The 25,998-nt window shown below is 45.6% G+C and overlaps 1 protein-coding gene and 1 long non-coding RNA gene across 3 annotated transcripts; one reads left to right on the forward strand and one right to left on the reverse strand.

Moving 5' to 3' along the window:
- Positions 1 to 790: 790 nt before the first annotated feature.
- Positions 791 to 25,998, reverse strand: LOC112570135 (A disintegrin and metalloproteinase with thrombospondin motifs 3-like). 2 transcript variants are annotated; one of them, XM_025248404.1, is made up of 13 exons: positions 24,396 to 25,998; positions 23,510 to 24,117; positions 16,182 to 16,260; positions 9,734 to 10,053; positions 9,162 to 9,239; positions 7,075 to 7,241; positions 6,095 to 6,135; positions 5,489 to 5,603; positions 4,992 to 5,147; positions 4,392 to 4,530; positions 3,982 to 4,107; positions 3,309 to 3,642; positions 791 to 3,095 (listed from the first exon to the last, which is right to left on the reverse strand). In XM_025248404.1, the coding sequence occupies exons 3-13, from the start codon at positions 16,231 to 16,233 to the stop codon at positions 2,953 to 2,955; spliced, it is 1,671 nt and encodes a 556-aa protein (XP_025104189.1). In that variant the 5' UTR covers positions 16,234 to 16,260; positions 23,510 to 24,117; positions 24,396 to 25,998; the 3' UTR covers positions 791 to 2,952. The 2 variants fall into 2 exon arrangements, with proteins under 2 accessions (XP_025104189.1, XP_025104188.1); XM_025248403.1 differs by lacking the exons at positions 23,510 to 24,117; positions 24,396 to 25,998 and having other exon boundaries at positions 16,182 to 17,203.
- On the forward strand, positions 11,865 to 16,150 carry LOC112570156. The gene is made up of 3 exons (XR_003100594.1): positions 11,865 to 12,156; positions 14,199 to 14,419; positions 15,259 to 16,150. It is a non-coding gene; the product is annotated as an uncharacterized LOC112570156 (long non-coding RNA).

Below are 25,998 nucleotides of genomic sequence, written 5' to 3' on the forward strand. Positions count from 1 at the left end.
ATGTTTACATTCCCACTTTTCATTTCACTTGTTCTATGTAAATGTCAAATAAATACTTACAAATATGCATGCACACGTCCTGCAAATGTTTTCCCATTCATCAACAACACCTGAGCTTTGGAAGTTAGAGTTCATTGCTCTCGCATCTGACACAGTTTTTTTTTTTTTTTTTTTATCTGCGGAGAACACTCTAGATAATATTCACTTCCTACTGCCTCCAACACGACAGTCAGCCCACCAAGCAAACTTGGAAACATTCCAAAGCACAAACAAAGACCATGGAGCTTTTCAGAAAATTTAATGCACAAACATCACACAGACACTAAATGTTCATTGTTCACGACATCACACGGACAGTCACGATTGCACTCCTTCACGAGTATTCTACTATAAAAATATAAAAAGGTATCAAAATGAATAACTGTTAGTTGAAATACATATATATATATATCTCAGATAAACATTCACATGTAAAGTAACATGGACGGCATTTTTACAGGATTATTATCATCTTAGAAAGTGTGTTTGTGTGTGTGTGTGCGCGTGTTCGAGACAGGTAAAGTCAAAATAAGTGGCAGTTATATGCAATTATGTATACAAGTATATCAATGACAGCACTGGGGTGCACATTCAGACGCACGCGGACACACACACGAACTGATACTGTTCCACAAGCGCATCTTTAAACTGAGCTAACTACAAAATATTTGTATCGTTAATCAGTTCTTTCACCCGGCAGACACTCTCTCTCACGCACATATAAACCTCCCCCAACCCCCAACCCCCCGATTCACACCCCCACACACACGTCACAAAGGGGTTAAATGACAGTTTGGGTACGGAGACAGAGCTGGCACACATGAGCACAATGGCACCCATGCACGCGATCAACAGATTTAATTATATGAACAGAAAAGGAATGTGTGACGCCAGTTCCTAATTTCCAGCAAACTTATCAACGTAGATACATTATTTTCACCTTATTATGCACAAAAAATTCATCTGTACAAAATAATGCTAAGATGTACATATGTTTGCAATATATAATAGTGTAGAATACCATCAAACACATATTTTACAGAACTCTAGTACATAGTTTCAGTAATTAAGTCTTCCATGGCAGTGAATGAGGGAAAAACGGAGATATAAAAACGAATGTCAGGAACTAGTGCAAGCGGGCACAAGCATTCCCGAGTACTCGCGCATCATGGCATTTATACAATTAATCCAAATTAAAAAGTCACAAATCAACCGAACACACATCATTTAAAACATCAAAGCCAGAAACCAGGCTGCTTAAAAGTTACAAGAATACTGTTACAAAAGTATCATCAATTGCTTAAAATTTCTGTTTTTCAAATTTCATTCCACCTTCGTGCTTTAACTTTTCGAAGTTCCTTCATAGTCTGTTTTTTCATCAAAACGCAGCATTCGCTTTTCTGATTATTTAACACAAAGCAAATGTCGTGTCTTACTTAGTGTAAAATACTTCTTCCCCAAACCTGGTGAATTTTCTTCCTTCAGTTTTTGAGATACACACATACAAACATCACCAATCACGGTACAAGGTCAACAATGCTGACGTCAGGTTTGTACGTCGATATATTTACGCTGTGAAGGCCTCAGCCAATGGGAGAACTGTGATCACGTGTTAATTTAAATAATCTTTAAGCAAACCTGACGTCACAATTTTCACCTCGTTGTGTGTGATTGTGTAGTGGTGTGTGACAGCCCGCGCCATAGGTTGATTGTGGCGGTAAGAGATCATGGACTGACTGTGTGATCGTGTGACTACATGCTGACTTTAGGAGACAACAGACGGAGAGTTGGCCTCGATGGTGCCAGCAGCCAGAGGGGACAAGATGAGAAGGGAATATCGGTCAGGTGGTCAGGATTGGTGGTGGGGTGTGGAGAGAGAGAAAATGATGAGAAGGACGACAGTAAAGGCCGCTACCAAACCCTCCGCAGCTTTATTCGAGGTTGCAGACATTTGTAGACCACACTAGACCGATTTCCCTCAGAGTGAGGTGGTGTTGGTGATTGTGCGGAAAACACCGGACGTTGCTCGAACCTGAATTATTACAAGCTCACTCAAGAAGCAACAAATGCCCATACACTTCAAATCATCACAATAGTGAGACAATCCCATTCGCGTGGCTACTATATGTCACTTCGCGATGTACGATTACTGTCCACGGGACAAGTATGGGTACATTTTGAAATCGACGAAAGTAAAAGAAGTCACTGGTTGGCACACAAGCACACACACGACACTTCCACCCTCACCCACGACCACACGAGCATGCAGCAGATAATCTAACCCAAGAAAAGAAGGGAAGGTTGTTAGAGGCGAATGAGGGAAATGAAGATGGGGCTACTTCAGTCTTGTTATGAATACAGTAGCCACAGCCATTCTTAAACCTGTAGGCTAGAAATTTCTGAAATCTAAAAACTACGCTTGTCCGTTATCATTTTTTACCAGTAAAAGTGCTCTTGTTCCACGTGGCACCCGATAACAACTTCTCAACCCGCTCTCTCTGGTCGTTGGCTAAAGGCTCCCGGTTCGCTACCAGATGTTGGCGATCTTTGGCGCATATGGTTGTCAGCAGGTCTGTGAGTCGGCACCAGCTTACCGCTGTGGGACCAGTCCCTAAAAGAGTTCTCTGTTTTTCTTAAAGTTCCATTTTTTTCTGCAAGGGTGCAGTCACGAGACAAACAATAAAAAGTTTGCGTCATGTTTAAAGCAGCCCATGTGGCCACCCAGAACAAAGGGAGTGTTTATGCTACGCAAATCAGCTGCGTAGATAATTAGCAGGTAAACACGCAACTCGTGGCTGTTTTTCGTGTCCATTGTTATAAAGTGTCTCCTCTGCCGCTCCCAAACACGCCCTTGACATCAAAATCATCTCTTTGGTACTGGTTGTTGCTTGTTGTGGCCTCATCGCTGTGCCACTAGATGCCGCTAGCGGTTAGCGTGGAGCACGTGCGACAGCAGTAATTTCTGACGTCACGCCTCTTGCAAGCACCGGGGTTCAAGGTGACAAGACCTCGACAGTAGACCATGTTGGCGTCTGCTTGCTCACCTCTGCATCGTCCTACAACGACAGCATACAACCAGAGATTACCGCACGAAAAGGGAGGATTGTATGGTATGTTCATTGTAGTATGCAAGAATGGTATGGGTAGTAGAGTCTGTGGTATTCGAGATCAGGGGATTGTGGTTGACCGCATGTTTGTGTGTGTGTTTAAATAATCTTTAAGCACGCGTGGCTGTATCAGTCACCGCGTGGTGCACGTGCAGCTCGTACCTTTGCGTCGTGATTTCCCTGGTCGCCGCCGTTCTGTGCGCACAGGAGTGTGCCGCCGCCTCGCTTGAATGATCTCCGGCCGTATCGGCCTGCCCACCCTCCCCGAAATCACGGGCTGCGGCAGGGACGGGATCACGTTGGCGTTGCCTAGCAACGGATCTGTAGCCACACTACCTCGTCCTCTTTCTGAGGTCTGGTGCTGAGTAGGAGCAGACGAGTGCAAAGTTCGGGGAATGGAGTCAAAGGTCTCTGTAGACATGCCGGAAAAGTCGCGTCTTTCGTTGTTTGCTTGTCGAATTATTGCATCTGGAAGGCATTCCCCAAGATGACAGGACTGCAAAAAAAGTGACGAGACAAAACTGTTGTATTTTTTTAAAACCCAGAAATGTGGGAATATTACAGAAGATAATTTTCTTTCATATGTGAAAGTGTTGGTATGTCTATGCAGCAGGGTTTAAATTAAGTAAAATAAATTAAAACTAGAAACGATTGGCTGCCGAGAAAAATAGAATCTTTAAAGTTTCTAGATTCATTTTTGGTAGAAAAGGAGTCGCCATAAAAACAAATGGAAAAGATAGACTGTAAGCCAGGAAGAAGGGCGTTAGCGCGGAAGAAAAGACTAAAGGGAGCAAACCCATGACGCCTTCATGCCGCTCATACGCGAGTTACGTACCTTGCCATCGCCGCATCGTGTGCCGGGTAAGGCACTCAAGTAGGAGTTGGTACGACATGCGTTGGACATATCGGGATGTCGGCACCACAGCTGACCGCACACCACTTCTTTTACTTTCGCATCATGCTGCAGAAATAAAACAGAAAAAATGATGCAAGCATGTGCCTCGTACACGCGAAAGATAAGGCGACAAGCAAGTGTGAAATGAAACAACGAAATCCTAATTTTTACAAACTTTTTTCAGCCACGTTAGGCTGTTACTGCTCTTTTGTGACATTATTAAGATGAGCGAATCGGTAGCACTACTTGTGTGCATTAAAATTTATATATATGTGTGTGTGCCAACATGACACCGTGTTACGATGTGTCGTGCCACCATTACATCTCGCCTCAATGACAATGTTTCGTACTCGACAAAAGGTGGCTTTGGGACCGTAGACCATCTGGCAGTGTTGGTCAAGAGAGATGATAAGCCCAGGCGGAGCTTTGGCGAGGTCATAACTGTAGAACACGTTGGCCTTGTCTCGGACACAGTCAGCTTTCTCGGATCTGCAACAGACATTGGTTCCATCGTTCTGTTGAGACTGAGTGGCACGAAGAATCAGAGAACTTATCTCTGACTGACTTTCACACACATGATGTCACTTTCTTTTCACAATAGTAGAAATTATTTGTTTGACACTTTGCACTTTAACAAGCTCTCTGCAGATTGTTCCTCAGATTGCATTCTGTGTATCAAGTTTGTCTGTTTTGGCGTGTGCCTTTGCCCGTGCGCGCGCGCGTGTGTGGTGTTTATTGTTGTAGTTTTCTAGAGTAATTTGCCAATCTCGCTGATAAACCCCTCCAACCATTAGAGGAAGAACTCATACAAAGGTCTTTTTCAGAGCTTGTGTAATCGACACGATTTGTGCGTGCTAATGTAGCGTCGAGTTGCTGATGAGGGGAAAAAGCACGGAAGGGAAAAAAAAGAAGGAATGGAAGTATGCTACAGAGATGGAATGAAAGCTTACCTCAATGTCGTGTACATCCAACTGATGGAGCACGGCGAGAACCGGAACGCGTTTCTGAGTTTGTCCGGCGAGTTACCAGAGTAGGGCGCCATGATGTAGTTGCCCTGGGGGCTGCAGGCATCGGCCCCGGGGTCCCCGTCATGTAAAGCCCCGAGGCTGCAGCCAGAAGTGCGGTTGTAGATTAAGAACGAGTTTGCCGGTTGGCTAGAAGCTAAGTTTTTTGTTAATTAAGACTTTAGAGGTGTGATGGTAGGGGATAATGTACAACAAGATACAGAAGAATCTACAAAATCCACACGCACCTCCCCATCATCGATCCCTGACCTTACTTTCCCTTACCCTTCACATTTATTGTTTCAACCATCCGCTCGATCATCCTCTTTTTATTTATCTGACATTTCGCATTGAGCGATTTTTTAAAAATCTGGTTTTGTGTTTATGATTGTGACATTTTACTGTAAAGGTTCACTTTGTAAAGTTTAGCGAAGATTACTAACCTATGACCTAGCTCGTGCGCTGCGATCTTGATGCACTGAAAGTCACCTTCGTCGGCGACGATGGAGATAGAAAATCCGTTCTGAATGTCACAGATGCTTGCCATGTAGGCTTTACCTGCGCAAAGTCAAACATGAATTTAAAAAAAAATAACAACTAATGTTTCATTTCAAATATTCTTATTCTTAATTTTTACCTGAGCAGAATCAAACAAGAATTAAACCCCACTCCCCAATACTTGAATTCAAATATTATTCATTTTACGGTTAATTGTCTGGTCATATTGACATAGCTACAGCCTGAAAGAGTGTTAGAAAGTAATTTTATATCATGTGATCTCGTGACGGTGACGTCATGCTTTGCCTCTGTCTTGTGGGTGAGGTAGGGGATGAAGGTAGCAAGAGTTTGAGGGTTTGTTGACTCGTTAGTAGATTGCATGAAATGAGTTACATGTAAGGAACACAACTCTTTTTGGTTGACTGGTTGCTTGCTTGCTTTGGCGGGAATGTGCTTCCATCTAAACGTATTTCGAATTTGGGTATCTTTGAGTCAGGAAACGTCACTCTACGACAGAAAGAAGAAAGGACTGCAACAGGTTCGATACTCACCACCCAAGGTCACTCGTCCCTCTTTGTTGGTCAACCGGTATCTGAAATACAAGAATGTCGCTGTCAGAAATCGAAAATGTTTGTAGAAGACACATTCACCACACAACCGTAAAATAAACTTCCCATGACTTGATATGATGCTGTCTTTTTGTGGAGGTTTGTTTATATTTATTAATTAATGACAGTTTTTGTGGATTCTGAGATATGTAAAGCGCAGCGAGTTTGTCCTTAGGGCGCTATGTATTATTGAGAGCATAACGGCAACGTATAGTACAAACAAGGAGACAGCTCAGTGAGGCAGCAACAGTCAAGGGAGGAAATCCTGTGGAGCCAAGAGGAGTGAAGGTAGTAGACGGGTACATTACAAACAAACGGCCAGAGAGCTTCTATTGGTTCCTACAGTTGCAAGCTAGTGGAACGTGGGTGAGGGGTCGGGAATGAGAGATCCACTCTGATAGCGCATGCGTAGTGACGGCGACGCGAGACCATGACGTCTTTAACTGCTCTATGTTTATATTGACGTCATTGGTGGGTGCTGTCTACGTCACGGCCATGCTGGCTGCCCGCCAGCATCCGCGCCGCTTGCTACCTGGGCAATGACGCTGTTTACTGGCCGCGTGTCTTGCGCTGAAATAATGGAATGTGGCAGGAGGAGGAGGAGGAGAGAGCGTTGGGTTGGGGAGTGGGAGTGAAAGCGGATGTAAAGAAAGGAGAAAATCGCAGAAGACAAACTGCAGCATCAGCCAGAAACATTGAAACTCCTTGACCTTTCACCTTTCTAAGTCATTTGAGCAAAAGGAGGGAGATGGGATTACAGACGGTGGCTATTCTCCCATCCTCCCGCACCGCCCATCCTCCAGAGCGAAATCACCGCTAGGAGGAAGCGTCTCATACAGACAAACCAGTTACAGTCTGCAGGGAACTACACTCCTCTTTCAGAAATTCCCCAAAATGGACAGATTGGATAGAATGCGCCTTACCCTGAGAAAACCATGGCGTGGTCAAACTTGGGCAGGAAAGACAACTGTGTCTTTGTCCAGGCCCGGAAGCTGTTGAGGGCCTTGTCTGTGTTGACTGACGCTCGCCCGCGCTCCTTGACCGTGCTCCAGTCCACCAGCTGCTCCAGCCAGAGGGAGTCCTCCCGGGTCTGCAATAGATACTCCTGTCAGTGGCAAGTGTGAGACAGAAAGTGACCCGATCTCGGGTTCAAGGTAGAAAATGACTGAAAAAATTCTTAAGAACAATTATGACTGTTTCACTTCATTACCACATTCAGATTTTTAAAAAATCATTCCATCGGTAGGACGCGTTCTAAAGTCTTAAGAAAAAGCCAACGTGATGTGCGTTTGCACACTTCATACCCAGGTCGTCCACTAATGAAGAATAACGAATAATCACTAACAGTTAGTCAGACAACTAGTCAGAATCGCAGATGCCAGCTTCAGGAAAGATCTCAAACGACATGGACGCAAAGTTTGCTTTTCGTTTTCCACGAGAACGGTATGCAAAATGCCAAGGTCGGTTCAAGCGGAGCTAGACGTGAACTCTGACCTGCAGCATTAAACAAAAAGGTTGCTACCCGCTGAACTCCTAGGAGCGCAGAGATGACGCCCATGAGGAGTTTGTTACGTGACGTGATGCTGTCGTAAACAGATAAGGGAGATAAATCGTAGGCGCAGAATGCACCCGGCATGCTGCCAATGGCAGTTTAGATAGAAGGGATGGTGTCTGCGTAATTATCCAACAAACAACTTATTGCATCTTCGCCATTTTGCCCGTTACGTTGTCCGCTATCAGTGCAGGTCTGGTCTCTCTCTTTGGTTTCAGTTTCATCCAATTCTTCAGTTTTCTCTGCTTTCGACTGTTTTGTTTTACTTCTCTTTGTCCTTCCAAAGACTTAACACTATTTCTGCCTTCCCACCTATCTATCGATGCACATCCCCGTTTTATTTGGAAACTGCACCCGTTTACTACAAGACATCAGTGCTGAATGTTTTTTTCAAGTCCGCATGCAGTCATAAACAGCTTTCTTGAAAAATAAACTTGTTTGTTTACATGGCAAGGCATTAAGTATTTGTTTCTGTGGCGCCCACCCAAGCAAACAGGCTGACATTTGACATGGGGAATGCAGGATGACTGGAATACGGACAAAGGTTTGTGGGTGTACAGATTAAAGACTAAAGTTTGAAGGAGTAGAGATTCAGCTTTGACTAGAAGAAGTACAGAATACAGAATACAGAATACAAAATGCAGACAAAGGCTTGTTGGAATATAGACCAAGGTTTGTGGTAACAAAGACCAAATTCTGCCTGCTTTCTGGTTCTTTATCTTCCTCCTCTTACACACCCTTTCTCGGTCTCTCCAGCCTCTGCCTGCGTGTAGCACGGTAATCATTAAGTGCTTTAGTTAAGAAAACTAGAACTCACAAGAGCAAGGGCCTTAAATCTCACAGTCTGAGTTAAAGCACGAACGTGAGTTGAGCAGATTTGTTTTACTGGAAATCTGAAAATAATGTGCTTGGAGGCGAGCCAACTTCGATTCATGGAGAATCGAAACTTGGAGAGGGCGCACCTCAAAGCCAGCGAGAAACGACCTCTCGAGTCACCTGCGCATGCCCAAGCCATTAACTTCCCAGCGTGTCACAGATAATTAGCTGACTTTTCAAGCTGAGCAAGTCTTTTTGTAAGAAAATATCAGTTTTCTTCCATGTATATCAAATACCTGACTGTTGCTTGCTGGAATTTATTCTTCAGGTTTTTTTTTCAGAAAGTTTACAGGTCTCACAAAATTTACAGTGAAATAATTTGCCGTTAGAACCAGTGGCCTTCAGCGTTTTCTTTAAAAAAAAATTGTGTTTGATACTGCGGGACACGAAAGTGGGTTTCTTTGTATAATATTATCACTACAGTTTGCTTACCACACGATTCTTAACAAGGACGATAACAATGACAATTAAATGGTTTCATCTGTGGCACGGAAACAAAAGCTTCTCTTTGCTCTTCCTGGAGCGAAAGCAACAAGAAGGTAACTGGGAAGTCCTATTAACCTGACCCTTGTATTCACTCACCTCAGCAATTAGCAGGCCGGACATCGTCACTGTGATGGACAGGTCAGGGCTGTCGATCGTTTGAAAGCGTTGGTTCACCTGGGTGGGCAAGAACGTAAGATTGAGGTCTTGAAAGTTTGACTAGAGTCTGTCCTGAAGTACTACAGAACCAGCAGTTTCTTAGAACTAGGAATCCCTACTGACATAACATCGACATTGATGAAGACAGACTCCAGATTATGTGTAGAAAAACAAAATAAATATTAATATTCAGACAAACAGAGGAGACAAAAACAATTGATATTTTAGTGGCTGGCAAAAAATGTAAGAAATGAGGACTTTGCTATCATTTCTTAATGAACTTAAGGACACCATAATGATTGCACACCAGTGATGTAGCTCGTTGAAAAGGATATTTGACTGGTCTCTTAGAGTCGAAGATGGAGACGAGAGTGACTGAAGCAAAAGCCTAATTGTGGAAAGAAGAGTGCGTGGTGGCGCTGCTAAGTGTATGCGATATAAGCAGTTGGCTGACTGGATGTGGAAGACCGCATTTAGTTAAAAAAAAAAAAGGTGTCGAGGCTCAAACTGACCATAGCGAAGACGATTCCGTAGTAGCGCCTCATTCTGGCCAAAGCAGCTTCGCGGTTGTTGGAGTCCTTGGCCAGGAACTTCCGGTAGATGGAGTTATCCACCACCGCCAGCACTTCCACGTTGGCCTTCACCGCGGGATTGCCGACCTTGCCCACACGTGCACTGGAGGATGCGAGGGGAGCACTCTGCTGCCGCAGCCCTCGTCTGACTGCCACAGACCGCTTCCGCCTCTTTCCTGGAAGTCGGGTCGTCGGCGAGAGCGGGTCAAGGTCTACGCTCGTTGCTGACCTCTCCAGCCTCCAGTTTTGGTCCTCGTCGTCTGCAACGGAAGCGAATATACGTCACGTGATTTATTAAAAAATCATTAACTTATTTATTCATTTCCTCTGCTATCACTGTTCACGCGCTTCTTGCATAAACATATTATTCAGTGATTATAGTTGTAGACTTTCTACACATGCGTGCGTTCGCGTGTGTGTTTAGGTACGTGAGCGCCATCCTTGTCTTAGCTTTTGGAGCACGAGGTCAAGTCATTTCCAAATTCCTCAGACATCACAGACTCGTTAAATTACAATGAGGCGCTGGCCTCACCCTGCTGGCTCCCCTGTCCCTCCCTCATCCGCCTAAACCGTTACTGGCGTTGGTGGTCCCAGCTGCTGCCTTTACGGTTCTCTCGTCTGCTGTCTTCACACGTCACCCCTCAGAGGATGGCCACTAAATTGACAGGTGTGGCAGCGCCACGTACTCAGTCTCGTCACGTGGTGAAAGGTGCAACCAGCGATGTGGGTTTAGACGAGCCACTCTCACCAACCCTGTCTGGACATTCTCCGACAAACCTCATTCCTTTCTTAGCCACATCTCTTTATCCCTTCCCTCCTCCCTTGATTCACTCTGGGAGTTTGCCTGCCTTTCTGCCTGTACATCAGGTGCTGCTCTTTTGTCAGAGACCAAGCGACAACTAACAACAGTAGCAATATAATGTTAGGATAAAATTTAGTAAGGAAAATTTAAGAAGAGTTGGGAGGTGGATTTTGTACTGGATACTATACATAAAATCTTCTTTCTGTTTTTTTGCTTTTGTTTCGTTCAAGTCTAAATTGAATGACTATTTTTAATTGTCACTTTTCGGAACAGAAATATTCATTATTCTCTATAGCTTCACTTCTGCAGATACATTTCTCGCTTCAGTCATCTTCAAGGATTAATAAAATACACAAAGACAAAAGTAGGTCTAGAAGTAATGGATGACAGATTTTAAAAAAGACTTGATTATGCTGATTACAGCATCTGGTTTAAACGACATTTAAAATGGTAAGGTGGCTGCCTGGCAGCTCCAGAAAGTTTGTCTATCCACCAGTACTTGATCAGTGGTCTGAATGAAATTCATTGCTATAATACTGGGCGGCACAAGGCACCTGTGCCGGCGCCACGCGTCCCCGCACGTGCAGGCCGGCTGCGGCTGTCCCGATTTATCACCAGTCGTGTCGTTCCGGAAGTTAATGAGATTCTTTTGATGCGCGCGTCATGCCTGGCGATAAGACGCCGACGTGCGGTAGATCGCCAGCACGTGCCCACCCGCGTTTTTCTTCGGTCTCCCTCCCTTTCACCTCCCCTTCTAACATTCTCACCGGCCCCCTTCCTTCTTCCACCCTGCAAGGGTTCCACCACACAGCCTTTCGTGCACCGCTCATAACGCTTCTGTAGGACCCGTTTAGAAAATGTTTTTAGAAAAACTTAGTTTTAGTTTTTTTTTTAAATCGTTCAGTTTATACAAAGTTTTAGTGTCATCATACCCCCGTTACAAGCGTGGGTGTTAATGCGACGGTTTTAAAGAACGAAGAGAAATTCCTTTCTCCATGCACTAGGTCCTCGGTACACTCCTGAATAAGTCATCACCCTAAATGACTTTTTTTTTCTTTAAAAGAGGGTTCGGGTAAAAAAATGCCAGTTAAGAAAAAAATTCTGTTAATTCAATGATGAGATGTGAGTAACTTGAGAGGGTTACCACAACTTGAGAACGAAGTTACCATATCTAAGGTGGACAACTCCTAGATTGCGGCGTCATGCCCCATGAGTCTGGAGTGCTCGCCCCTAAGAGCCTTGACGTCAGCGAGACGTGACCTCAGTAGAAGTGACGTCATTTAATGACGTCCTTATGACGCATGCTACCTTCTGCTCGGACTGCGAGTGGAGAAGAGATCATGTCTGCTACAGCATCTGATGAAAAGCGGGAGATACCCGAATTTCAAGCTTCATCAGTGCGCGACGAAGCAAGAAGACTAGCAAGCCATCTTGAAACGACGTTTGAAGGCTCGTCTGGCCGGTCGCACGTCAGAAATGTTGCTGATGACCAGGGTAGCGCGCGGCCACATCCGGGCTGTGATTACAACATGTCGCTGTTGCTATGGCAAATATTCAGAAGGTATGTGAGTTCCATCCGACATATTCTGTAGTACGTGCCCTGAATGTTTTAATAATCTAATTTTGTTCTTTGTTCTGGGGGATAAAGTTTCCCCTGCTGGTTGGCTGTAAAGTGAGTTGCTCTCAGACAGAAAATGGCAGTGAATTATATACACTCTTTTGAAAATGATTGCGCAAACTAAAAATCTGCTGGAATTTGCAACTTTGAACTGTCGTGTCTATGCCATTATTCTGCACTTCTAATTAACTGTTTCGTAAGCTGGCGGAGTGAATTGATGAACATGACGGTGACTCAAGCCAGAATAAAACAACTTGGCACGGAAAATTCTTGCGCCAGAGATACAGCACGGGTTTCGAGAACTAAGGTATCAGTTATCCGTGGCAGACAAATAGCAGCAGGGCGCGAGAAGAAATAAATTAGTGGCACAGCAGGAGGAGGTCAGGGTACCAGGAAAGGGGTCATTGTCTCAGTGGATCACACTGACACAGTTTTTTGACCCGACCTTCAGGAGGGAAGAGGCCGCAGACGAGGCAAAAGTAAGTCGTTTCGTCTCCTTCAAATGCTACGCCTGTTAGTCACGTGGTAACGAGTGGGCCCAGAATAGAAGCATCAAAGATCGTTTTAGTGCGTCTTTTGGCCTTGTTATCAAGGTCTCAACCTAAGGTTGCGAGATCCTTACCACCCGAGCTCTCGGCTTATCGACCTCAGGCGTAAATTTATCTGCCCGTGAGTCGCACTGTCGCCCATGACGGAAGGGCCGCGAGTCTTCAGGAAGCTGTGGGCCAGACCAAGGATGCTCGATCAGCAGGTCCACGTTTTCTGCACTCGACCCACTTGACCCTCTTGGCCTCGGTTCCACTTAAATCCTGCGATTACTAATATGTGAGAAGTGTGGGCAGGCAGGGGGTTTTAATTTGGTGAGAGAGAAAGAGAAGAAAAGAGAGAGACCGAGTCTTCTTAACACGGAGGACTGCTTGGGTAGACAAAAGTACATTTGACCTTTAGGGGGGTCGTCACTACCGGCCTGCAGTGCGAGTTTCCTAAGGAGAGAAAAGAGATGCTGAAGGCTGGTACAAAGTAAGATGGACGTCAGTAATGCAGGTTAATGATTCGTTCAGGGGACAAAGCTTCGCTCTTTTTTCTTAGAAGATACTCTACTTTTATTATTATAATTTTCAAACGTCTGATTATTCTTGCTTCTGGGGGTACCACTCGGAATTGCATATATGTATAAACTGCGGACGGATAGCTACAGAGAGTGTAGCGCTTGACTGGCTTGCCTAAGAGCAGTGCTTACCACCGGGGTATATTAACGACAGAGAGTGCGGATGATGAGGGGAGCTGTCGATAGGCACCAAACTGTAAACGGATATTGCGATTATATTGTATGAAGCAGCGGCCGTAAGACCGGTTGCCTCTAGTGACAATGGAGGCTTCTAGTGACAACAAGAACTACAACCTGTAGTGACGGACTGGAAGAACAGAAGCCTCTACAGACACGCTGGAGGATCAAACAGGGCAGGCGAACGTTGGCAGCGAGGAACTCTCTAATCTGCACGCCACGAGGTGAACGACCTACTGCTGAACTGCAAGTAATCTTGCTGTTATTGCATGAGATTAGAAATGACTTTGGCCAGCTTGTGCCTAGCAATGTTCTGTTGTCCCTGTCAAGAGATTTATCGCAAGCAGGATGAGGAAGCTAGTAGACGCCATCTGCAGCGTATATAATGTTTAAGGGTCGAGAACCCCTGGGACGACACGGCAGTGTATCCGGTGATGATCTCTGGCAAATGTTTGTTTTCAGGTTCTTTGATATCCTTGATATTTTAAATAAAATTCTGAAACGTGGGCGCTAGTTTAAAATTAAAATTGATGTTGCAACAAAAAAAGACCTGTGCAATTTTCTTGTATTAAAACGAAGAAGCACGATGTGAGCATCAGTGTCTGTAACCCATTCTTAAGTTTCTTCTGAAAGAGTTATGCTATCTTTTGTCATTAATGCTTTACCACCCCCTTGCATTCTCTAGTTTTTCTTCTTTCAGGTTACTGTGTTTTCCCGTCACCCCTTCCTCTTCCACCAACAGCTGGCTCTGTGTTCTTCCCTTGATGGGTCATTAACATTGCTCTTGGAGAAGCTCCCCTTTACCTAGCCTTTACCCCATCGCCTTCCTACCCTCAGCTCGCACAAGCTGGTGATGAGTGTAATTAGTCTACCACAAGAGGCAGGCAGCGAGCGGCCATTAGTTTCGGTCATTTGCAAGAAGTAAGTGTTCATGTGCGTCACAACAAACTCTCATCGTTCTCGTCTCCCCCGCTCCCAAACCTCCTACGTCGTGTGTGTGCAGCATTACTGACCTGTTTGGAAGTCTCTGGTAGACATGTAAGAAGACAGGTAGACAGACCGAATTTAAAACACTGCGAGTAACTTCATGTGGCCAAGAAGAGACCTCTATGCAGCTAGAACTTTGCATCGCATTCAAAGTCCGGCTGCGGAGTTTGGACACAACAACCGAATCCCCCTAAAAAACACGATCAGTGTTATTTGCAAAGCACTGCGCCACCCTAAACTCCGAACTGTGTTACTGGCACAACACTATATCACCCTAAAATCCAGACTGTTATTTGCAAAGCACTGCATCACCCTAAACTCCAGACTGTGCTATTGCCGCGAAATGACTCAGTCGCAAGGTAAGTGGAAGGGCCTGACGATCACCTGGCCATCATGACAGGTGCCTCGCATCTGGATATCATGAAAGCCTCACCCCACCCTCAGTGACTTCAAAGTGTGTTCTTGCAATCTTGCAGTCATACTTCGTTAACTACACCCAGAATGAGGAAAGGTAATGGATGACATTACAGTAACCGCTTCTTAGACATTACATCTCGTGTCATCTCGCCCTTTGATTTTGTTGTTGTTTTTTCCTATTGTTGACTTATTTCGCTTTACCTACATGTTAAGCTACAAAATGCGCGCGTCATCTCTTTCGATCTGGCCTATGACAGTAACGGAAGTGACGTCACACGCTCCGCTCCCGTCCTGCAGCATGCTACGTGGTCTACGTTTAGTAGAGGTTTTCTCCTTTTTTTGTGCCCTGACTGCAGCTCGACTCATCCCTTGGTGCCCCGATACGCTGATTGGCTCTGACGGTCAAGTACCTGCGCCGTAGAGAGGCCCAGTCCCGGCTTGACGGAGAACTTGGAAAATAGAGGGTTACTGGAGATCGTTAAGCAGGCAGCCGCTGTCTTCTCTTCGTAATGGCCATCGCAACAACTGCTGCCGTGATGGAGTAAGTACTACGTCCAGACGTAGGAGTGGGTTGTCGTGGCGCACAGGGATACCTGTGTCTAGTCACACCTACATAGGCGGAGTTTGAAGAACACCGAGGCATATGGATACACTGGTTCACTCAACAGTTAAATCTGGAAACTAAATTTTCATCTGCTCAATGCGCTGTTGACCAGTTTTAGAAATAACAGACACCGCACTGTGATGGTGACGTTCGAGGCGTCACTCGTCTTTACGTCTTGTGTGATACTCTCCACGTGATGGCCTCTTGGTGATCACTACTGTGTCATCATCTTTGTATATCGTTCTTACGAAACACTTTAATAATCACAAACGTTCGGGATTCTGTGCGTCCATGTGTAGATCGCCCTACAGTCATAAAGATTTTACTTTCATGGAAAAGTTTTACACATAAAGAGCATCCTTCATTTGTAGATTATGATAATCTTTATCAGCAAGGGACAATTTCGTGCACCCTATACAAATTTATTTGCATCTCAATATATACATACACGCGCAAATGCTCTAATACGCATAAGAACAAACACACACACACACGCGCGCGCGCAGGCAAACAGGAATATGAAATTAGATTGAGAAAAGAGCACTAAACACTCAGCTATAAACAATCTACAACAGGGAGAAAGTGACAGGTACAAAGGTGTGATATGCACAGACAGATGCTGCGACAGACTTGAGTACGCAGCAAGATTAGAAAAAAAAAACAAAAACCACTCACCGACAGAAGGGTATAGAGCTGTGTCCTGACCTTCCAGGGTTGGCTCAGTCATCGTAGTCGTATGAAGGGGATCTGGTATCTGCAACAGACAGCGATTTTGATTCCATCCGTGATGCATGGTTCCCCGGAATTCCAGTCTCGGCTAGACCCCCGTTCCCCCTCCACCGCCGAAAAAGAAATTAATAATAAAAAAAAAAATTAAAAAATACGAGCCGCGGGGTTTTTACAGGTTGAAGATATCCTGTTGCCAGCGGCTATGGTACAAACGCATTCGCCTCGCTTTTTTGTCTAGGCTCAGGTGTACTCTTATCAAAGTTATGAGCAAGCAAAAAATTTGCTAAGCAAATGTATAGCATAAGAAATATAAATAATATATGATCAACGATGAATTTATTGTTCTCTGGCACGTAAACGTCTTCTTGGTTTATCCCAACTTTTCTCTCTCCTCTCATCACTCATCGGAGACTCTTTGTTCCTATTTTCTTTCCCTTTTTTTTTATTTCCCTCCACCTCACACCTTAGCCCTAAACATTTGTTTAGAGTTTCTTTTGTAGGGTCAGCGGTTTGACCTAGTGTAAGTTAGGGTTAGGGTGTAATACTGACCGACTCGCCTCTCATTTGACATTTGTGTTGCATGTGCAGTCGGGACCTTTTAATGGACAGAACTCACCCAGCTATTTGTTGCTTAACAATCATATAGAAGTCGAAAAGTGAACGAACACGCAAATAAGAAATTAAAAATTGTCAGCCGTTAGTTTAAGATCTGTGAGTTCGGCTTCTGTTTCGCCTACACCTGTGCGTAAAGGCCATCCGAGCCCAGCACGTCTACACACAAGATAACTCTCAGAGTGCATGGTGGGTGCGACAGAAGACGTCATCAAGCCTAATAATCCCATTGTTACCTCCCCTATCATCATGGGCGGCGCTGCGCACCACGCCTGGTCAGATCGTATGACCGTGATGGCGCCTCGCTTTCGTAATGAAGAGCCAGCATCATGGCGTCCAGGCCGACACCCGCAATTTACTCAGTGTACTCGATACCACCCCGACCTACATACCGTTGGAATGGAACTGGAATGAACTGGCAGAGTCCCTTGCTACGATTTTCTCCAAGTACAGGTTGTAATTCTTAGAGGGTAGCACTCGACACTTAGTACCTGTCAGCGACCTTTGACCCAGACTGGAAGGGTCATTAGCATTATTTCTGACCTCACTTGGCTTCTCCTAGTCCCTGAGTCTTTGATTATCAAAAAGTGATGTCGAGAGCATGGGAAGAAAAGTTTACATTATCATTCTAAAATCAGCAAAAATGTACAGCTCTTTTATTGCCGATAAAGATGTTTAAAAGTTTATACCACTAGATACTTAAAAAATGCTTTAGAAAAGTTTCATTCACACGGCGGAAATGCGATCATCATGGTTCCGAGGCTAATTAACGACACGCAAGGCTGGTGAGCTTAGGAATCGTCTAAAATGGAAGTGAGTTACTGTCGCGTCATTTTGGTGTATTTACTGTCTCTAGTTATCGAGATTATCAAGATCTTATTTATCCTTTCTTCTCCTGTAGATGTACGCTTGTACTATCTAAGTGCCGTCGTTAAACCTAATCACAGAAGATAAAGAAAACTCTGATGCGTCCATGATGTACATCTAGCGCACCTGTATCGTCACTAAATATGAGCGCACGTCTGTGAACGCGTTCTTTAAGTATTAAAAATGGAGTCAGATACTGTAAGATCGGACATGTGATAACAAAACAGTATAACAATAAAGGTGGTGGTGTGAGGGGCGGTGGTGGGGAGAACAAGATTATCTAATTCATTCTCAACAAAGGAAAAAAATTGACGGATATGACTCATTTTTCGGTGTCACCCTCTCCCCCAAAAGGGTTCAAATGAAGTGCGTTAAGTGTCCTTACCCACACACGTCACGAGAGACTAACGGGCAAGCTGTGTGATTTCAATCTTCTGTCTTTCCTCTGCGACGTCGCAGTTCTCTGATAGTAACGAGGCTAGAGTGGCGCGCTTAACGGATGCTACAACCGCAGATAACACGATAGATGATGCTGAGCTCTATAATCTGTGGTTAGTCTTTGAGAGCTTCAAGTTGCCAACACTGTGGGTCAGCTCGCCGCCTGTGTGTCTGGATGGCTGGCCCCACACCTGCAGTCTGTGTTGTGTTGTGAGCCGTCTACAAGACTGTTTTCACAAGGCAGTGTGGTGACGAGCGAGAGCTTGGTGTGTAAATCTTTGTTTTGGCCGCTGGCTCTGCAATGCCAGCGAGTTATTTAGTCTAGTTTCTCAACCAGATCAGATAAGATGCATCATAAAGGGAAAAAGAACGACTGAGCAATAGTTTTAAACGAGGAGCGCGTGTGTGTGTGTTGGGATGTGTGAATCTGCTTGGAGTTGATGCTCGTGGGTATGTAGAGACTAGGAAGAGAACAGAGACAAGCCAGGTAGCAGAGTGCTGACATGATATCGCAAAAAGGAGATTTAATTTTTCTTTTGGGGTCTTTTTTGACGAATTTTGACATTTTTACTGACATTTTCCAGAAATGTTTCGAGCTATATAGTACCATTATTCTATTAATTCAGCATAATTTTCTTTATTTTGGGGTCGGATGGGAATGATTAGTTCGATCAGATGTATATTAGCCGCTGTCTGGCGAACCAAGACCGTAGAAGGGAGAGTGACTGGCGTCCTCCCCGCCGTCTACACTAACTACTGTGCTGTGAGTGGCGGGGATAATCTCTCACACTTGTTATTTCTCTGATTTCTGTAAACAGTTTGAACTGTTGTCGCCGAGTATCCGTTCTAGAAAATGGCCGCAGGCTTCACACATATTGTATCCAGAGACTACCACCCCGACCCCTACACTTCATTCATCTTTCGTCTATAATCTGTTCACTCACTGCGTATAGGTACTCGACTGTCAGAGAGGACACTTGACTTTGTACCGACCGGGGGTCGAGTGCCGGCGAGCTGAGGAGTTTAAAGGAAGCAGGTGAAGTCCTGTGTCGCCTCCAGCACGCGATGCCGCCAATGATCTCATTCTCGTCGACTGAATCATCGCGACTATCACTCGCCTACGTGCTTCTCGTCAAGGCGGTTTCCTTCACGAGCACACACCGTGCATGTGCGTGACGCGTGTGTGAGAAGTGTGCATGCGTGCGTGTGTGTGGGCAGTTCGCATGCATGCATGTGTGTGTGTATGCGCATGCGTGTGACTGCGTTTGAGAGGGTTGGACTGGGAAGAACAAGGGAGGGGAGGTGAAGGGGGCATCAGCGAAGGTAAAATCTTAACTTGGCTGTAGCTACTATTTCACGTGTTAGTGTAAACTATCACTGCCCTCCGATCACGAAAAAATAAAAATACACTAACGTTCGTGTCTTGCTGACCTTGCTGGCTACAGGTGCCGTCGTCGAAGCTGCTTGTGGTGAGGATGTAGTGAATCTAGCTCGCAAACGAACATGTAATGCAAGAGATACCTTCAGTCTTCCAATGACGAATAATTAAATCTATCATCTGACATGAGATTCCCATTCTTTCTTCTTTCAGAAGAAATGAAAAGCTTTATCGATCCTGATTGGTCGACAGGACGCGCGGTTCGGTGCCTTGACCTCAGCCTCGCATTGTCACTGCGTCTCGTTCGTCTTTGTCCCGCGACACCTTGTCTCACTCGGTGGAGGCTAATATAATATTCACCTGCTGTTATGGTTGACAGCTTGATACCTTTCGTATCATGTTGTCACGACGGGTACGTCCAAGTGTAACGCCACATACGGAGTCACGTAGTCCCCGAGGGTCGCTGAGTGCACCGAAGCTCTCTTTCAAAAGAGTCGCAAACACGTAGTTAAGGATTTGGCGAGGTGTGCAGGTGCAGCAGGTTAGCATCACCACAGCACCAGCACCAGGTCCGCGGCCGGCAGGTGCACCACGGATTGACGTCCGCAAAAGGGTTAGTCAGAGGCAGCCCCGGGCATCCAATCCCACCCCAGTGACGTCACTATTAGCCGGTTAAATCGCCGATTTCTTGTCTTCCTCTTCTGCGACTCACGACTGAATGAATGAATACATGCATTGCGACTGTCTTGGATCATTAGAGTTTCTGCGCCACTGCTGTGGCTCAAAATTGTGCCAGTGTAGGACTGAGTGGGTGGGAGTGTGGCGGAGGGAAAAGTGCTGAATATTTTACTTTTGTTTGTTTGTTGGTTTGTTTGTTTGTCATGCTGCACGTTGTCGCTTCTCAGAGCTGCACAACATCCAGGCGAACCTTGCTCTGCTTCATGGACACTGGTGAACCTCATCGGCGGCTCAGGCATCTTGATTAATCATAGAGTGAGGTTTATGGGCTTGTTTATCAGGCAAGCGTAATTACAGGCACAACGCACGCCCTCTGGCGAGCAATATTTTTGCCGTATCACCCTAGTACCCCCTACCCCTACCCAGAATGCCTGTAAACCGGGTCCACAATGTACAATTTCTTCAAAGGCAGTACCATTTATTTATACATTTTGGTACTCGCCAGATCAACAAGTCTTCAATACTGACTTCGCTTTTAAATAGAAAGATATTCACAGCCTAAGGAATCTTTAAATATTTGGTGTACACACGCCTCTGGATTGAGGTGACTTTGGATTTCATGTTCGTAAATATACTCGTATATATTTCTGGTCTAAGGAATACGTCGGTGTGTACAGTTGACGCCACCATGCCAGCTCCTTCTCACGGCGCTCTGCACTATACAGCAGCCTGTGAGATTAACTAAAAAATTCCATATCTCTCATCTACTCTTATGGGGAAGACAGATTGCATCTTGCACACCAGACCGTCGTGGGTCAGATAAAATTTGTGTATGTGTGTGTTTGTGCCCGCGCGTGCGTGCGTACGTGTGTTAAGGAAGAATAAAGGATAAAAAATATAAAAAATTGTTTGTGTGAAGTCATGCTCCAGGAAGAACAGACGAAAGAAAATTTGAATGCAGCCAACAACCACCGTTCCATGCCTGCCACGTGATAAATGACAGCGCTGTCCCCACCATCCGCCTCCCACACCCACCACACCTACTACCCAGGCTTCCTCGAGCTCTATATCAACAACCAGTTAGAGCGTGCGTCAGGATAATGTCAAGGCTGTATAGACAGTCGACCAGATGACGTCAGCATTGTCAGGTCTGCCACAAAGGCTGTACACAGCACGGACCAGTGACGTCACCGCTGCGTCACAAAAGTTCCAGGATGCCAGCTTTCTTGCAGGGAATGGTGTGTTGTACTTTCTGAGCGGGTTGTTTGTCTTTCGTGGCACACCTTATCGCTGGATGGCCCCCACCCTCCTTTTTCTTCCTGCTTGTCGGAGCAGCTCGGAATCATCTTCTGTTTCCTTCAGTTTTCATCTGCTTTTGCCCCAGTTTTTTTTTTTCCATCGACTCACGGAGATGGTTTCCAATGATACGCTGCTGCTTAGTGTATCAGAGGAGTTTATAGTGACACGCATGCGCTTACGTCAGTAACAAAGTAGACAGTTTTATTTGTTTGTTTGTTTGATCATTGCTCATTGATGGGTACGGAAGACAATATTCTGGCACCGACAAGAGGTTATCAGGTGCACTACCCAGGAAACGAAAAGGGAGTACGGTATTATTGTCATTTACTCTTAGGGAGAGACAAAAGAAAAAGAGAGATGATGTAAGATCCAGGATGTGGGTAGGGAAGATTAAAGGAGAAAATGACGGATGCCGATAAAAGTCGGTTTTCAACGATAGTAAACCCTGTCTAGCCAAAAACAGGAATCCAGGAAGATTTTATTTTGAAAACAACACGTGCACTTTATCTTTCTATCTCTTCTTTCCATCTCGCACGCACGCGCGCACGCACGCACACCTTGACACACGTAGAGACAGGTAAGACCTGATACTTGGAAGCGCGCGCTCGCACCTCTCAGACTGGCGACTGGTGGCTTGCGTTCTGCATGCACTGGTTCCAGCAAGTCTGTTGGTTTTTAGTTTCATCTGGACCAGAACCTCATGTACCTCACCCCTCTGTTCCATCCTCTCTTCTCCTAACCTTGTGGAACTTAATGTTTAGATGACTTCAAGTGGACAGCGCATCTGCCTATGCAAAGAAGGACTGGCGATAATTGATCATAAACAGACAGCTCTCCCTCCCCGACTCCCACCCACTCAGGCAAGGAGATCTCCTCGCTACAGTTGCCGTTACCGGAATTTATCTAGCATCGTACACTACCGTTTTTTTTTTTCTTAATCATTCTCCTTGATTCCTACATTCCCGTAGACAGGACTGAGAGCGCAGACCTGGAGAGGTACGTTTTGGCTGATGTGGCCCCCTTGCAGCAGACCCAGGGACCACCTGTCCCTGGAGTTGGGGGAATATTTTACCTCCCCAGGTCTGTGCGAGTGGCAGTGGATGCTCTCCCGAGCGGCGTTGTGGGAGGGAAGATGAAAGTGCACGCGGCTGGGAGAAGCGCAGACTCAACAAGAGTGGAAGCAAGCGAATCTAGGTGAGACGGGAGGGGGCAAGCCTGGGTGATGGTGGTGGTGGTTAGGGGAAGGGATGAGGGAACACTCGGCGAGCGGACGGTTATCTCTCGTAGTTTGGGTTACCCTGACGGCAGCCCGCAGTCGGTGTGTGTATGTGTGTGCGTGCGTGTGCACGTGAGCGAGAAAGAAAGAGAGAAGAGGCAGAAAATGACAGTTACAGATAAAAGTTTACCCAAATAACAACGAGTAACCTGGTGTCCAGGACGGGATAAACTTGAACTCTGCACATGCCAGTGCCACAATGTGCACAAAGCATCGCGCTTTTTATTTTCATTTTTTGTTTTTAAACTTTGCGTATTGTCGCTGCGTCAGATTACACTTATGTCCGTTTTGGCTACCGCCCGAACAGTGTTACGTTTCATGTTTACATGCGGTCTAGTTATTTTCACGTCCTATCTACGCGTTAGCTACACATTAACTCGCTAACTCGATGTATCCTATCTGTTTGCCTATCTGCTACATTAAGTCTCAACTATGTTAGCTAGGTTGCCACGCAGAGGATTGTTTTTCTTCCTATGCATGTTGAGCCACTCGATTACCGCATATATATATATGGGTGTGTGAGTGAGTATTATATATATATGATAGAAAGAAATAGAGAGAGAGAGAGGCCGTGCTCAAAGTTGCCAAGATCCAAGTTCCTAAGAAAGATAAGCTAGAGCATGAAATCAAAAATTTGTCCAACATGGCGAACTGTGATAACCAGCAAGGCTTTCATTAATTTAATTAACGCGAAAGATAAGTGTGGAGAAAAGGATGCGGACATACCTCAGAGCTGTCTTCTGCCTCCTCCGTGAGACGAACGAACTCTTCTATAGTGACGTCACCATCGTCCTCATCATTTTCGTTTCTCTGTCCTTTCGCGGTTGACACCAGCCCAAGAGCTAGTCTCAGTCGCAGCGTCCTCCCCACGAGCTTTGTTCTGGCTGTTTATTTTCTGCGGCAGCTCACTGGTCACTGGGGATGTGGCGGAGAGGTCGTTCAGTTCGTCATTCACACCGCCCAAGTCTCTAGTCTGGACGTGTATTCCAGGAATCAACCTGAACAGTTCGTCATTTTCTGCAGACTCTCCTCCCAAACTGTCAGAAATGTCTACATGACCTTTGTGCTTGACACCGTCGTCAGAGGCGTTGCTTTCAGACACAGCAGCACAGCCGCATCCTCGCCGATAGAGGCAGACACCCCGATATCATCCATGACGTCATTGTACGGGTCAAGGTTGAGCTGCACGAGCTGCGAGGACAGCAGGCTGTCCAGTGAGGACAGGTCCCACGCATCGGCTACCCTCGTGTGAAGGCCTTCATGGCCTTTAAGCCCTGTGGCCAAGTTTTGTACTTTTGTCATTACCCGAGCTTCCGCAGCAAAATCTTTTCTGTCTGCAAAATAAGAGATCGGAAATTACAGCTGTAATTAAACTTTAAAAAATGTAAGTGTATTGTAAAGTTGTGTGATTGTACTTACAGTGTGGCATTATTTTGGACCAACCAACTGCTTCCTTCTCATCTCCCTTCCCACTCCCAAACAAAACAGTTTTAAACAATTATCACTCATTGAAGTAAAGGATATATTGTGTCAAAAATTTTTGTAAGTTCAATAGCATGTGTGTCAAACAATTCTGACGCCGTTTCTTTTAAAGAAAATTCAGTTGTCTTACCAGGTGGCGGCAGGAGGACCATGGCTCGTAGCGACACAGGGAGGAACATCATCAGCATCAGTCTAAGCATTGTAGCGTCCCTTGCGACGGTAGTCGTCTGCCAGATGCACACGGAGGGGAGTCTCTGCGGCGGAGAGTAGCAGCACTATTTGCTTGACTGCCGGTTCACCTGCCCTTTGTTTGGCTCACTAGTCGACGTGTGACAAGTGTTCATGGGGTGGGGAGAGGGCAGAAATCGCTACAAAAGTCACAGTGACAAAAACGTTTGTCAATGTCGATCTCTAAGTGTTCTGCCCTGTTGTGAAAAGAAAACTTTGTAGAGGTTCCCTTCCCCTTTTCACAAAAGATGATAAGGCTATACTTCAGTGATGAGGTCGTTAGAGATAATTCACGAAGAAAGAAAAGGGGGTTAGAAAAAAAAAAACGCTTTCGGACTGATGACTCAGACTCAAAGTCCGTGGACACGAAATCAGTGAAGAGGTGATGGAGGTGGTGAACGTGCCGCGAGTCCAGCGCTCGGCACCAGGTAGTCTCGGCTAGCCTCGCAGTCGCTTGCGTCACAGGATGTCGTCTGCTTCACACGCTTGCCCGTTCCTTTTCGGTCAGAATCGAACGACTACGGGCCAGTATAAGCACTGCCCTTTTGGCTTTCTGAGTTTGTTTTTTAATCCTAAAAGATTACTTTTTGGAATACTTGAATGAATAAAGCTTTAAAATGATCTTTCTGATGGCAGCTATTTCCCACACTTTGCATCCGTCAGCCGAACCGGCATCTAACGAAATGTCGGCTGCTCGGACCCTTTATACGCTGAACGCACCCTTTAGCTCCCCTCCACCTAGCTGCAGCCAGCTACCTGGGTTCTCCCGCTATCCCCCCACTCCCACTTTGCACGTCGTAGGGTGTTTAGCGGTAGTAAGAGGGGCTGTGCGAGGGGAGAGGCCACACAAAGGTTCTCCGATTGGTCAGTACGCGCACAGGCAGGAACAGCCATAGACCTACGCACGCACCCAGCGACACTCTCTCTCTCTGTCTCTTACTTACCCTCACAGACGTTGAATTCGGAGTGAAAAGGGAAAGAAGAAAAAAGAAAGATAGAGATGTGGAAAGGGGTATAAAAGAAGGATCATCTTTACATCATGAAAGCAGGATCAGAGTCAGGACACCTGTAGCAGAGGATCATGGCAGCGCCTTCAGGGGACGTAAATCCGCAGTGACAATTTTTGCGTTCGAATTAATGCCCTTGCTTGCTAGCGAGCACGCGCTGCTTGCGCTTATGTTGCCTCCTCAACCCCAACCCTTGCCCCTCAACACTCATTTTGTTTTAAAAACGTTTTCTTATTCATTTCTTTTTACTGCTTTTTTTTCCTTCATGCTTTGGCTCTCACTCGCTTTTTTCTACCTTTATCTCTCCCCCCTACCTGTCTTCTTTCTCTCGCAGCGTGTAGGCATGCCTATGAACCCTGGTATGTTCATATCGTTACCTCTAGTATGTACTGGGCGTGTGCATGAATTCGCACCTGACAAGGATTTTATGACGTCACTGTAGAGAACACTCCCCGTCGTTCACCCGTCCTTCATATCCGCTCCGTTCTCCGCGGTGCC

This window comes from Pomacea canaliculata, linkage group LG8 (genome assembly GCF_003073045.1).
Source record: "Pomacea canaliculata isolate SZHN2017 linkage group LG8, ASM307304v1, whole genome shotgun sequence".
NCBI classification, from domain to species: Eukaryota; Metazoa; Mollusca; class Gastropoda; order Architaenioglossa; family Ampullariidae; genus Pomacea; species Pomacea canaliculata.